This window comes from Bufo bufo, chromosome 3, assembly GCF_905171765.1.
Source record: "Bufo bufo chromosome 3, aBufBuf1.1, whole genome shotgun sequence".
Taxonomy (NCBI): domain Eukaryota; kingdom Metazoa; phylum Chordata; class Amphibia; order Anura; family Bufonidae; genus Bufo; species Bufo bufo.
In genome coordinates, this window is record NC_053391.1 from 640,483,575 (window position 1) to 640,498,723 (window position 15,149).

At 43.2% G+C, this 15,149-nt stretch overlaps 1 protein-coding gene across 3 annotated transcripts in view; it reads left to right on the forward strand.

Annotated features, from left to right (window-relative positions):
- SACS (sacsin molecular chaperone) overlaps window positions 1–15,149 on the forward strand; it is a 102,506-nt gene that overhangs the window by 56,102 nt on the left and 31,255 nt on the right. For all 3 annotated transcript variants that reach the window (XM_040426203.1, XM_040426202.1, XM_040426204.1), the window contains 3 exons: window positions 6,329–6,416; window positions 7,245–7,330; window positions 9,115–9,226. In XM_040426203.1, the coding sequence (XP_040282137.1) occupies window positions 6,329–6,416; window positions 7,245–7,330; window positions 9,115–9,226 (286 nt within the window). The remainder of the gene's footprint in view (window positions 1–6,328; window positions 6,417–7,244; window positions 7,331–9,114; window positions 9,227–15,149) is intronic.

Sequence of the window (15,149 nt, forward strand, 5' to 3'; positions counted from 1 at the left end):
CATTGGTCCTGATGTTTGGGACCAGTAGTTCACTCCGGTTAGCACTCATTGTGTGTTGATATGCCCTTTTCAAAGTGTGCTGTGGATACCCCCGATTTGCAAATCTTGATCTTAAATCAGATGCCGCTGCCTAGCTCAGAGCAATTCCTCCTGGCCCTGAGATACTGTCCTTTCGGAATGCCACTTCTCAGGGCCATGGGGTGTCCACTCTCCCGATGCAGGAGACTAATAGTGGACATTCATTTTCTGAAGAGTTTAGTGGTGATTCTCCTGTCCCTACCTATTGAAATAGTAAGGTCCATGAAGGCAATCTGGCTCTCCTGCATCTCAGATGTAAAGAATAGGCCCAGTTGGTTGATATTTAGGGTTTCCACAAATTGCATAAAGCTAGTTCTAGTGCCATTCCATAGTATCAGCACGTCATCTATATATCTAATCCACAGTTGGATACAAGATGTATACTGTTCCATCATGTCGGTGAATACAACCTCCTTCTCCCACCAGCCCAGGTACAGGTTTGCGAAAGTGGGGGCACAAGGACTGCCCATCGCAACCCCCCTTAGCTGGTGGTAGATACGTTGGTCAAAAAGGAAGATGTTTCGTGTCAGGATAAATCTCAAAAGTTGCATTAGAAAGGTGTTGTGGTGCCGAAAATGTTCGCCTCTCTGTTGGAGAAAGATCTCTACAGCCTCACACCCCAAATCATGGGGTATAGAGGTGTACAGGGCCTCTACATCCAGACTTGCCAGCCATACACCCTTTATCACAGTAAATGCCACCCAGCCGCTGTAGCACATCTATGGTGTCACGGGCATAAGATGGCAGGCTCACTACAAATGGACGCAGAATAGTATCCACGTACGTACTAATATTTGCAGTGAGGCTGCCAATGCCCGAGACAATGGGTCTGCCCTTCAATTGGGTTCCTTGTTTGTGTAGCTTGGGCAGACTATAAAATGTAGCAAGGACAGGGAACTTAGGTAACAAGTATTCATACTCTGCCTTGCTAATGAATCTATCCTCATATGCATTACTCAACAGTGTCATAAGTTGGGTCCTGTACACAGGTGTAGGATCCTTTTTTTTTTTTTTTTTGCGGACCGTATGCGGAACCATTCATTTCAATGGGTCTGCAAAAAACGGAAGTTACTCCATTTGCATTCTGTTTCCATTTGTCAGTTCCGCAAAAAAATAGAACATGTCCTATTATTGTCCGCATTATGGACAAGGATAGGACTGTTCTATTAGGGGCCAGCTGCTCCGTTCCACAAAATACGGAATGCACACAGACGTCATCCGGGTTTTGTGGACAGCAAAATACATACGGACGTGTGTTTCTAACAGAAACATTGTTGCAGTTCCAGTCTGCCATAGACTTGTATTGAGCCTCAATACAAGTCAATGCGGATGACTAAGCAGTTTTCAGACATAAACAACAGTCTAGACCAGGCATGCTCAACCTGCGGCCCTCCAGCTGTTGCAAAACTACAACTCCCAGCATGCCTGAACAGCCTACAGCTATCAGCCTACAGCAAGGCATTGTGGAAGTTGTAGTTTTACAACAGCTGGAGGGCCGCAGGTTGAGCATGCCTGGTCTAGACAGAGTTTACCAGATGGTCAATAGGTCACTGTCTCAGATTCCCCTCCAAAACGTAACTCTGCATATTCTCCTATAGTAACTCTGGAAAATTATCAGCTTCTTAGTACATAGGTAAAAAAACAAAACAAATTCTCTCAGTATTAGCTGAGTATGCATTAACTGTTTCCACAGTGCAGTGCAGATAAAATGCAATATCAGTGCAAATGCACCATTCATCTAGTAAGACGATCTGTTCGTACAGAGGTTCACCTCTGTGTACCTCTTGTTGTTATTCCAGTTCCTTGTTGTTCCCCCAACCACTGGGACACACCACTTTGAACAGTGCTGACATCTCAGCCTAGGCGCGTAGTGATCTGCAGACGTGATAGACCAGGGTCTTTCTGTTCAAAGATGCTATCCCTCTCGGTTTGCAAATAGTGGCGATAATTGGCCTGTCGAGGATCAGGAGACTTCGAACAATCATACCACACAATTTAATCTGATTCCATGTGGCTAAAAAACTCTGCTTTCAATCTGGCTTTTATGCCCCTCCCACATACCACAAGTTGGAGCTAGGTGCTTGAAAATTTGATAATTTGCAGATCTTAGCGAAACCTGCTACTTCTTCAATGTGCATACCTTTCCACTTGTTCTTCTTGGTGTGGTGCTGCAATTTCAGTGTTGAGGAGGAGTGTATATTTTGTGATAATCCAAAAAGTGGGTTTCAGTTAAAGGGAATGTATTGTGTCTTTACTTTTAGTTTCATTAAAGGGGTTTTCAGGATAGGTCATCAATATCTGGTGAGGTCTGAATCCTGGCACCCCCTCCCATCACCTGTTTGTAGAGTCCATGTCACTTCTAGACTAGTGACATCATGTTCATTGGTCACATGGACTATTTGCAACTCTGTTTAATTCAAGTGAATAGGCCTGGACTGCAATTCCAAGCACTGCTGCTATACAATTTACAGCGCTATGCTTGGTATGCTGTGAGGAGGCCATAGCACTCATCGAAGTGCTCCCAGCCTCTTCAGCTGATGGACAGGGGTAATGGGAGTCCGATTAGATATTGATGACCCATCCTGAGGATGGGCCATCAATATTGAACTCTTGGAAACCCTCTAAGTAATTTAAACAAAAAGACACTATGCATTTTTTGTTTTAGTTTTTTTTTTGTTATTTTTAATGAATGGGGTACAGCTTCCTCGATCACAAACCAGTGTGACAAGTGAGAATCATACTGTCTTCTTCGTGTATAGTATATAGTATTACTAGAAATAATCGATTACATATTGATAATGTCAGGACTCTGCGCATTTGTGCCAGTCTCTACAGTAAAGCTGTGAGCTACAGAAAACAAGAAGTAGCAGCCAATTATAAAGTTAGAGAACCATCAGAAATAAGAAACTTAAAAAAAAAATAATAATAATATTAATAATTCTCTGATCATGCATTTCTTTTTTAAGGAGAATACATTCCCCTTTAAGAAGGAGCTATGATTTTCTAAAATAGCTAAAGAGTAAAAATGAAAAATAACATCTTAGTTTATAATAAATGTCATTCATTGCTGGCTGTGTACCGCCTGGTATGTTCTCTGATAGTATGTAGCTCCTCTACATAACCAATTTCTTAGCAACTAAGTCACGTGTCCCTGATTTCCAAGGAGGCCCATGAACAGGAATATAACATTACACAATTTGGCTAGAGTCCACATCTTGATTCAACTTAATCATCCATTACGTAGCTCCTCTGTGATGTGAAACAGGTGTCCAGTGTTCTGGAGGTCACCATGAAGAGACACAGAGCTGGATCCAATGGAAGCTTATTAGATAAGCCTAAATTAACTCTACCATGACCCGTATCCTAAGATTGGTGCTTGAATCCTTTTCTTTATATTCAGGTCATTTCAGCTGTTGTTTCTGTGTGATGCCTTATGCAGGGTGTGAGAAGGTGGTGAGTGACAAGGAGATTCACTCTTTAAAGAATATATGCCCAGGGTTGAAAAAATTTAATATGGTTTTGATCTCATATTTCAGGACCATGAGAAAGTCAACCTTAGATGGTCAACCTCAGTGCTGTATAAGTGGAGGCCGCTGCACAGTAATTGTTTGTTTGAGGCTTTCCTCCTTGACTAATTTTAAGAGGTTCAAAAACTCTATGTTTAAAAACATCTCACCATCTCATAGTACAGTTGGAAATTGCATATGTCTATAAAGTTTAATCAAGGGATGTAAATTAAGGGAAGGGGAATGAGAAAACAGACTTCTAAACATTTACATAAGTGTTAAAAGAGTTGTCCCATCTTGTTGTCTCCATGGTTGAAATGGGACTAAGAACTGGCCAACGGAGGTGGAGTTATTGAAATGGCAATCAGTGTAGCACATCAGGCTATTCTTTTTTCGTAAGTCAGGAGTTATTTAGATTAGTGTTGGTAGATTCGGATTTGTCCACTTTTGGACGAATCCAAATCTTTTAGATTTGTGTGCCACATAGTTTGAGTTCCCAATCTTTGTACCTGTAATAGAATGTATGGTCTCCACTGAGGCTGCAGGAAGATGGCCACCAGTAACACGAGACTATGTGAGTCTCGTGCATGCGTTGTTACGGGCACGTGATTTCCTTCTTTTCTGAGTGTCTTCCGGCTGGACTGTGATATAAGTGGTGCAGTAAGGAAGAGCACTACCGACAAGCATCTGTTTTCTATGCCCAGTGTCTGATAAGTGGGGGTCCCACCTCTGGGACTCCCACCTATACTTAGAACGGAGCTGGCAAAGTCCCAGAGGGTGCACCACGCATGCGCGGCCTCCCTCCATTCATTCCTGTGGGTGCACTGAAAATAGCTGAGCACTGGCTTGGCTATATCCGACAGCCCTATAGAAGTAAATGATGCGGTAGACGCGCTTTCTCGGTGCGCTTCCTGTTCATTTCACTTCCCGTACATTTTTTGCACTACTATTGGAATGAATGGAGGGTGGCTGCGCATGTGTGGTGCACCCTCCAGGTCTTTGCCGTCTCAGTTCTGAGTATAAGTGCGGGTCCCAGAGGTGACCCAATGCCCCAATGTCCAATATGTTACAACCACTTTAAAGTCTGGGGTTGTAGAAAGCTTCTTACAACATGACTAGGAGGGTTATGGAGGTGTGCATTGAACAATAGAGTATCTTACAGAGAAGGATTTGGGTGTACTTGTACATTATAGACTAAATAACAGCATGTAATGTCAATCAGCTGCTTCTAAATCCAGCAAAATACTCTTGTGTATTTCAAACAGGCATGAACTTGCAGGACAGGAAGTAAAATGACTATTTTATAAAGCTTTAGTGCGGCCTCGTCTGGCATATACAGTTCAGTTCTGGGCACCAGTCCATAGAAAGGATGCCCTGGAGCTGAGAAAGTACAAAGGAGAGCGACTGAACTGAAAAGGGGCCTGGCGGGTCTTAGTTATTATATCCTAGCGGATATGCCCCCAATATCTGGTCCGGATTATGTATGGATCATTATAGGTCATCCTTGTGAAGCTTGTCTTTTTTTTTTTCTTTTTCTTTTTATATTGCAAAGTTAATTGCATTGAATAGAATATACATTTGGCCTTCAAAACCTGAACAATCACCAATCAATAATTTGTTTGTCTTCCCAGAACTAGACATGAGCATTCTGTGAAGGATTCTTGAAGGAAGTTGTGCTTGTTTAAAACCCACTGGGTTTTTGTTGGTTGCGGTGTCAGTATTGTCCTCAGTATGTTGTCCTTACTCTCCTTGCTGTGGGATTCTGATTTGATGACTGGTGATAATTCTAGATCTCTGTTATCTGATAGTGGCGGTCCATGCTTATTCTGGGGAAATATAATATAAACTGATAATATTAATTGTTTTATTTGCATTGAAATCAGTCTTAAAATGAAATCTTCCTTTTTTCATATAGTGCAGAAAATGCGATGTCCCAAATGACCATATGTGTTGTATAGACTGCAATGTAGCAGTAACTACTTTAGGACATTATGTTTAGTGGCAGGTTACTGTTTATCACATTAGTAGGATAAGGTAGTCCCAGCAGAATGTGTAAAGGCCCCTTTGCAAGGGCTGTTATCGAGGCAATAATCAGGAAGGAGCATTCCTGGGGGCGCTTGTTCCCAATAATTGCCCTGTGTAAATGTGCAGCTGATCACCCAATGAATGAGCAAATTCTCGATCACCTAAATCATTGTTTGGGAGCAGGAGATTGTGCAGTGTAAGCAGGGATCTGCTGCCATGATTCTCCATGGGGACAGCCGATTGCAGTAGTGATCGATTGCTTGTCCCCATACAGAGCAGATAATTGCATGTAAATGCTGCTCTCACCTCTTCTACAAGAAGTCAATTATCGGAAATGAACAGTTTGTTCCTGATGAATACCTGCTAAGTTGGCCCATGGAAAGGGGCCTTAAAGTGCAATGGTCACCAGGATCAACCCTATTAAATCATGCATAATACATAGTAGGGTTGATCCTGCAGATTAAAAAGATAAGTGTCTTGTGATAATAAGCTGTGGCATTAATACTTTTTATTCTTTATGCAAGTGAGGACTTTAATGCTCCAAGCGGTGTGGCCAGCACTGGTGAGCTCAGAGGCTGAGGTGCTCCAAGGGACTAGGCCCCACCCCTCAGTGCACTGAAGCCCTCATTTGCATAAAGAATACAAGTTTAAATCAATCTGTTTGCAGAGTAATGTGTTGCATTTTATTTGTTACTTATGTTATGATTTTATTTTCATAGTTACAAGACAGGACCAAGATACAAGACCTGACATCTGGGAAAACCAATATCTTTTTAAATCTCCAGTCAAAGGGACTAAAAGGAGGAGGTAACTATCATTATACTTTGCATCCTGTTAAAAATAGTAGTAAGTAGTAGTAAGAAGTAAACCAGGATGACTAACCCTTGGAACCAGATGGCCAGGTCTAGAAATGTACTACTGAGGCCTAAAGCCTCATTCACACGTCGGTGTTTCACGGACGTGTGCTGTACGTGTTCTCCACGGACTGTACACGTCCCCATTCATTTTAATGTGTGTATTCCGACATCAGTGTTTTAGCACTGTCCGTCGGTCCATGCGTTTAGCACGGATGCATGCTCTATTTTGTCCATGTTCATGGATCCATCACGTCCATTATAATCTATGGGTCTGTGAATACCACGGTTGCCATCCGTGTTGGATCCGTGTTTCACGGATCATTAAGAAGAGATGCTTTGAAAATTATTTTTCAGCTGTTCAGTGTCGGTGAAACACGGACAGCAAAAAATGGACACATGGACCCAACACAGATCCATCACGGAAAGCTTCATGGATGCATCACTGACCACCTGCTCACAGATTTGAGAACGGATACGGATGTGTGAATAAGGCTTTTTTGTCACTGAAAAAGTGATCAAGAGTAGTCAGATGGCTCTAGTAGTCTATCACAGGCATCCTCAAACTGCGGCCCTCCAGCTGTTGTAAAACTACAACTCCCACAATGCCCTGCTGTAGGCTGATACCTGTAGGCTGTTCGGGCATGCTGGGAGTTGTAGTTTTGCAACAGCTGGAGGGCCGCAGTTTGAGGATGCCTGGTCTATCATATTAATTCCTCTTGGTGCCATCCAAATGGCCATAATACATTTTTAATGTAATATATGCTGTTTTATTCACTAGGTAAATTCGGACAGTCGACCCCACCCCTTGTTGACTTTCTCAAGGACATATTAAGGAGATATCCAGAAGGAGGGCAGATCCTAAAGGTAGAGAAATGTTCCCATGTGCTATGTATACAGAGTCCCATGGTGATGTAATAAAAAGTGGAAAGTATGTCAATTAGCTTTTTTTTAATATAGTTTAGTTCAGCTTTCTACTCCTTTCATTGTAGATGTTCTTCAACATGTTCAATTTTATTTCCTGAATTTAGAAAACGCACTGTATACAGTGTGTTTGTATCAGAAAATCTGTATCTACAGGAGTAACCAACACTCTTAAAGGGGTTATCTAATAGTAGAAATTCTCATGATCAGTGTGGGTCCCAGTGGTCAGACCCCCAAGGATCAGATACTTATCCCCTATATTGTGGAAAAGGATCATTTTGAATTGTGAGAAACCCCCTTAATACCTTTATAGGGGTTTTCCAGGCTCTTTATATTGATGACCTATTTTCATGACAGGTCATTAATATTCTATCGATGGGGTTCTGACACCCAGCACCCCCATCAGCTATCCTCTGCAGCCTCCGGCACTGGAATTAGCTCCAGGTGTATTGGTCGTGCTGGTTTACTGCAATTCTGGGCCCTTTCACCTCAATGGTAAGTGATCTGCAGTAACCTGACACGTCCACTACACTTTGAATGGATTAGTCCTTCCCTTTCTAATCAAGAGCTAGTTCCAGTGCTGGAGGCTGTAGGGAAAGGCAGATCGGTGGGGGTACCAGGTTTCAGACCCTCACCTATCAGATATTAATTACCTCTCCTTAGGATTATTCATCTTTATGAGGAGCCTGGAAAACTATATACCGGTAATAACATTTGCAAAGACAGGTGCACTCTGCGGTCTTACTAAACCCTTATACTGATGTTAAAATTGAGAGATTAGCCAACATATCCTAATGTGGAGGACATGTCTGAGCCCGATCACCGCGCCAAGGTTTTTCAAATAGCTCAGGACCTAACACTCATTTACCTGTGCCGTATGGGCAATACCAGGAGCCAGTGGGCAAATTACAGGAGCGTGAGGGAAGGACGCTCAGTGGCTGCTGGCTTTCTCACTGCGCCTGCGCTGAATACGTCACAGTGAGGAAGCCGGCTGCCGGAGAACATCCTTCCCTCACTGCGCCTGCGCCGGATACTGAACGGGACAGCGCAGGCTCGAGATTTTTTTAGTAGACACGACTGGCGGGAGTAGAGCAGCGCTGCCCTGTCAATCAGGAGAAGAAGGGCGTGAAAAGAGGTGGGCAAACGGAGCCTCTAGAAGCAGGTGCAATGCCCTCCCTGCTCCTAGAGGCTAATTAGCATATTATAAAAGTTTGTTTTTCTCAATAAAGGCTTCCGGCAGTGAGATGGCGCTAATATAGTTATGTTCAGTTGACATTAGCACATCGCTAATGTCAGCCAGCTTAATACCCATTTTTCAGGTGACAGAAACCCTTTAACCATCTGTGCTCGGTGATCTAATATTTGCGGGGGGCCATAACGGGGCACAGGAGCGCTATTTTAAAAACCAGGCAGGGTCGCATCATCACCGCAGGTACAGATATTTATCTCACTTACTACAAACCAATGAAAGGTCCTCTTTAAATGGGTTGTCTTTTTAAGATAATCCCTTGTTGTGTTAATAAGCTGATAGAGTCCCTCTGCCGGGATGTGCAGTGATCAGGGAATTCACCAGAAGGTGTACAGCTTTTCCTGCAGCGCCCCCACAGTGTAAATTAGGTATTACACAGTTCTCATTGAAATCTATGCTGTGGCCATGTAATGAACAGGCTTAGTTAGTAGCATTCATGTCTGCGCTACTTAACTGATTTTACAATTATGCAATCTAGGAGCTGATTCAAAACGCTGAAGATGCTGGAGCCAGCGAAGTCAAGTTCCTCTATGATAAAACACATTATGGCACTGAATCCCTTTGGTCAAAGGAAATGGCACAATATCAAGGTATGTGAATCACGTAATAACTGCATACACGTAACTCACATGACAAAATTGAATTGTCTATCTAAGCTAGCTTGACATCTGCTTTAGAGGTTCTGTTAGGACCCTCCACTGTAGAGTCCGCAAAATTTGCAAAAAAAAAGCGCAGCATGCCTGACACTATTGATTTGGCTGCTTTGCCGAATTTCACAAAGGGATTCGCTTTGTGATGAATTACTTCATCATAGTAACATAGTAACATAGTACATAAGGCCGAAAAAAGACATTTGTCCATCCAGTTCGGCCTGTTATCCTGCAAGTTGATCAGAGGAAGGCAAAAAAAAAACCTGTGAGGTAGAAGCCAATTTTCCCCACTTTAGGGGATTAAAAAATTCCTTCCCGACTCCAATCAGGCAATCAGAATAACTCCCTGGATCAACGACCCCTCTCTAGTGGCTATAGCCTGTAATATTATTACACTCCAGAAATACATCCAGGCCCCTCTTGAATTCCTTTATTGTACTCACCATCACCACCTCCTCAGGCAGAGAGTTCCATAGTCTCACTGCTCTTACCGTAAAGAATCCTCTTCTATGTTTGTGTACAAACCTTCTTTCCTTCAGACGCAGAGGATGACCCCTCGTCACAGTCACAGTCACGGGGATAAATAGATGATGGGATAGATCTCTGTACTGACCCCTGATATATTTATACTAATTAATTAGATCTCCCCTCAGTCGTCTTTATTCTAAAGTGAATAACCCTAATTTTGATAATCTTTCAGGGTACTGTAGTTGCCCCATTCCAGTTATTACTTTAGTTGCCCTCCTCTGAACCCTCTCTAGCTCTGCTATGTCTGCCTTGTTTACAGGAGCCCAGAACTGTACACAGTACTCCATGTGTGGTCTGACTAGCGATTTGTAAAGTGGTAGGACTATGTTCTCATCACAGGCATCTATGCCCCTTATGATGCAACCCATTATCTTATTGGCCTTGGCAGCAGCTGCCTGACACTGGTTTTTGCAGCTTAGTTTGCTGTTTATTAAAATTCCTAGATCCTTTTCCATGTAAGTGTTACCGAGTGTTTTACCATTTAGTATGTACAGGTGACTTGCATTATTCCTTCCCATGTGCATAACTTTACATTTGTCAGTGTTAAACCTCATCTGCCACTTATCTGCCCAAGCCTCCAATCTATCCAGATCCCTCTGTAGTAGTATACTGTCCTCTTCAGTGTAAATTACTTTACACAGTTTAGTGTCATCTGCGAAAATTGATACTTTACTATGCAAGCCTTCTACAAGATCATTAATAAATATATTGAAGAGAATAGGGCCCAATACTGACCCCTGAGGTACCCCACTAGTGACAGTGACCCAATCTGAGTGTGTACACTTAATAACCACCCTCTGTTTTCTATCATTGAGCCAGTAACTTACCCACATACAGACGTTTTCTCCCAGTCCGAGCACTCTCATTTTTATATACTAACCTTTTATGTGGTACAGTGTCAAATGCTTTGGAGAAGTCCAGATATACGACATCCATTGATTCGCCGCTGTCAAGTCTAGAACTTACCTCCTCATAGAAACTGATTAAATTAGTTTGGCATGACCGATTCCTCACGATGCCATGCTGATATGGCGTTATTGGCTTATTTCCGTTGAGATGCTCTAAGATAGCATCTCTCAGAAAACCTTCAAACAGTTTACCCACAACAGATGTTAAACTTACCGGACTATAGTTTCCAGGCTCTGTTTTTGGACCCTTTTTGAATATTGGCACCACATTTGCCATGCACCAATCCTGTGGGACATTCCCTGTCAGTACAGAGTCCGCAAATATCAGAAATAAGGGTCTGGCTATGACATTACTTAATTCCCTTAGGATACGGGGGTGTATGCCATCTGGTCCTGGCGATTTTTTCTATTTTAATCTTTTTAAGTCACTGATGTACTTCTTCCTGGGTCAGACAGGACACTTTTAATGGGGAATTTATTTTTACATTCTGCATGTCATCTGACAGTTTATTTTCCTCAGTGAATACATTGGAGAAAAAAATATTTAACAGCTTTGCTTTCTCCTCGTCGCTCTCTGCGACTCCCTCCTCATTATTCTTTAAAGGGCCGACACCTTCAGATTTATACTTTTTAACATTTATATAATTGAAGAACATTTTAGGGTTAGTTTTACTCTCTTTGGCAATTAATCTCTCGGTCTCTAGTTTGGCCGCTTCCTTTTTATAGTTTTTCAGTGCTTCCGTGCTACCCTCCTGTTTTAGTGATTTATATGCTTTCTTTTTGTCATTTATTGCTTTCTTTACAGTTCTATTTATCCACATTGGTTTCTTTTTGTTCCTTAACCTTTTATTCCCATACGGTATGTACCTCTCACAATGAGATTTTAGGATGCTTTTAAAGATATCCCATTTTGTGGCTGTATTCTTATTTTTGAGGATTTTGTCCCAGTTAGTTAGGCCTATGGCCTCTCTTAGTTGGCTAAATTTAGCTTTTTTGAAGTTTGGTATTTTTGTTCCTCCCTGTAGAAACGCTCATTTGAATGATAATTGGAAGGTTATTACTTTATGGTCACTATTTCCCAGGTGTCCCCCAACCTGCACGTCTGTTGTTCTGTCAGGCCTATTGGTTAATACTAAGTCCAGTATGGCCATCCCTCTAGTCGGGTCCTGAACCAGTTGGGAGAGGTAATTGTCTTTGGTTATTGCCAAGAACCTGTTTCCCTTATGAGATATACAAGTTTCAGTTTCCCAGTCTATATCTGGGTAGTTGAAGTCCCCCATAATAACCACCTCATTATGATTTGCCGCCTCGTCTATCTCGTTTAGTAGTAGATTTTCTGTGGACTCTGGTATATTAGGTGGTTTATAGTAAACTCCTATTAGTAATTTATTGTTGTTTTTAGCTCCATGTATCTCTACCCACAGTGACTCCAAATGTTCATGTCCCTCACTTATATATTCACGGAGTGTGGGCTTTAGACAAGACTTTACATAAAGGCAAACCCCTCCCCCTCTCCGGTTTTGACGATCCTTTCTAAACAGACTGTAACCTTGTACATTAACTGCCCAGTCATAGCTATCATCCAGCCATGTCTCAGTTATTCCCACTATGTCATAGTTCCATCACTAATTCCAGCTCCCCAGTTTTATTAGTCAGGCTTCTGGCATTAGTATACATACATTTGAGAGGTTTATGTATATTTTTTACCCTACACCTTTCCTTCTGAACTGTTCTAGTCCCTCCTTCCATTCCTCCCCCAGTCCCACTACCTTGTCCCCGGTCTCTATCTGCCCTATCTTCCCCTCCTATAATGTAATTTCCCTCCCCTCAGTCCCTAGTTTAAACACTCCTCCAACCTTCTAGCCATCTTTCTCCCCAGCACAGCTGCCCCTTCCCCATTGAGGTGCAGCCCGTCCCTACGATAGAGCCTGTAGCCGATAGAGAAGTCGGCCCAGTTCCCTAGGAAGCCAAACCGATCCTTCCTACACTAGTTCTTGAGCCACTTGTTAATCTCTCTAATCTCCCGCTGCCTTTCTTGTGTGGCTCGTGGTACAGGCAGTATTTCGGAAAATACTACCTTTTGAGGTCCTTGTCTTAAGCTTTTGACCTAAATCTCTGAAATCCTTTTTAACCGCCTCCGGACCGCCTAACGCAGGATCGCGTTCCGGAGGCGGCAGCCCTGCGCACAGTCACGCATATATGCGTCATCTCGCGAGACGCGAGATTTCCTGTGAACGCACGCACACAGGCGCGCGTTCACAGGATCGGAAGGTAAGCGAGTGGATCTCCAGCCTGCCAGCGGCGATCGTTCGCTGGCAGGCTGGAGATGCGATTTTTTTTAACCCCTAACAGGTATATTAGAAGCTGTTTTGATAACGGCGTCTAATATACCTGCTACCTGGTCCTCTGGTGGTCCCTTTTGCTTGGATCGACCACCAGAGGACACAGGTAGCTCAGCAATATGTAGCACCAAACACCACTACACTACACCCCCCCCTGTCACTTATTAACCCCTGATCACCCCATATAGACTCCCTGATCACCCCCCTGTCATTGATCACCCCCCTGTCATTGATCACCCCCTTGTAAGGCTCCATTCAGACGTCCGTATGATTTTTACGGATCCACTGATACATGGATCGGAAGGTAAGCGAGTGGATCTCCAGCCTGCCAGCGGCGATCGTTCGCTGGCAGGCTGGAGATGCGATTTTTTTTTAACCCCTAACAGGTATATTAGATGCTGTTTTGATAACAGCGTCTAATATACCTGCTACCTGGTCCTCTGGTGGTCCCTTTTGCTTGGATCGACCACCAGAGGACACAGGTAGCTCAGCAATATGTAGCACCAAACACCACTACACTACACCCCCCCCCTGTCACTTATTAACCCCTTATTAACCCCTGATCACCCCATATAGACTCCCTGATCACCCCCCTGTCATTGATCACCCCCTTGTAAGGCTCCATTCAGACGTCCGTATGATTTTTACGGATCCACTGATACATGGATCGGATCCGCAAAACACATACGGACGTCTGAATGGAGCCTTATAGGGGGGTGAACAATGACAGGGGTGATCACCCCATATACACTCCCTGATCACCCCCCTGTCATTTATCACCCCCCTGTAAGGCTCCATTCAGATGTCCGTATGTTTTTTACGGATCCACGGATACATGGATCGGATCCGCAAAACACATACGGACATCTGAATGGAGCCTTATAGGGCGGTGATCAATGACAGGGGGGTGATCACCCCATATAGACTCCCTGATCACCCCCCTGTCATTGATCACCCCCCTGTCATTGATCACCCCCCTGTAAGGCTCCATTCAGATGTCCGTATGTTTTTTACGGATCCACGGATACATGGATCGGATCCGCAAAACACATACGGACATCTGAATGGAGCCTTATAGGGGGGTGATCAATGACAGGGGGGTGATCACCCCCCTGTCATTGTTTACCTCCCTGTCATTGATCACCCCCCTGTAAGGCTCCATTCAGAAATATTTTTGGCCCAAGTTAGCGGCATTTTTTTTTTTTTCTTACAGTCTCATATTCCACTAACTTGTGTCAAAAAATAAAATCTCACATGAACTCACCATACCCCTCACGGAATCCAAATGCGGAAATGTTTTTAGACATTTATATTCCAGACTTCTTCTCAGGCTTTAGGGCCCCTAGAATGCCAGGGCAGTATAAATACCCCACATGTGACCCCATTTCGGAAAGAAGACACCCCAAGGGGCATATTGAGTCCATGAAAGATTGAAATTTTTGTCCCAAGTTAGCGGAAAGGGAGACTTTGTGAGAAAAAAAGAAAAAATATCAATTTCCGCTAACTTGTGCCAAAAAAATAAAAAATTCTATGAACTCGCCATGCCCCTCATTGAATACCTTGGGGTGTCTTCTTTCCAAAATGGGGTCACATGTGGGGTATTTATACTGCCCTGGCATTTTAGGGGCCCTAAAGCGTGAGAAGAAGTCTGGGATCCAAATGTCTAAAAATGCCCTCATAAAAGGAATGTGGGCCCCTTTGCGCATCTAGGCTGCAAAAAAGTGTCACACATCTGGTATCGCCGTACTCAGGAGAAGTTGGGCAATGTGTTTTGGGGTGTCATTTTACATATACCCATGCTGGGTGAGATAAATATCTTGGTCAAATGCCAACTTTGTATAAAAAATTGGAAAAGTTGTCTTTTGCCGAGATATTTCTCTCACCCAGCATGAGTATATGTAAAAAGACACCCCAAAACACATTGCCCAACAATATGACGATACCACGTGTGACACTTTTTTGCAGCCTAGGTGGGCAAAAGGGCCCACATTCCAAAGAGCACCTTTAGGATTTCACAGGTCATTTACCTACTTACCACACATTAGGGCCCCTAGAATGCCAGGGCAGTATAACTACCCCACAAGT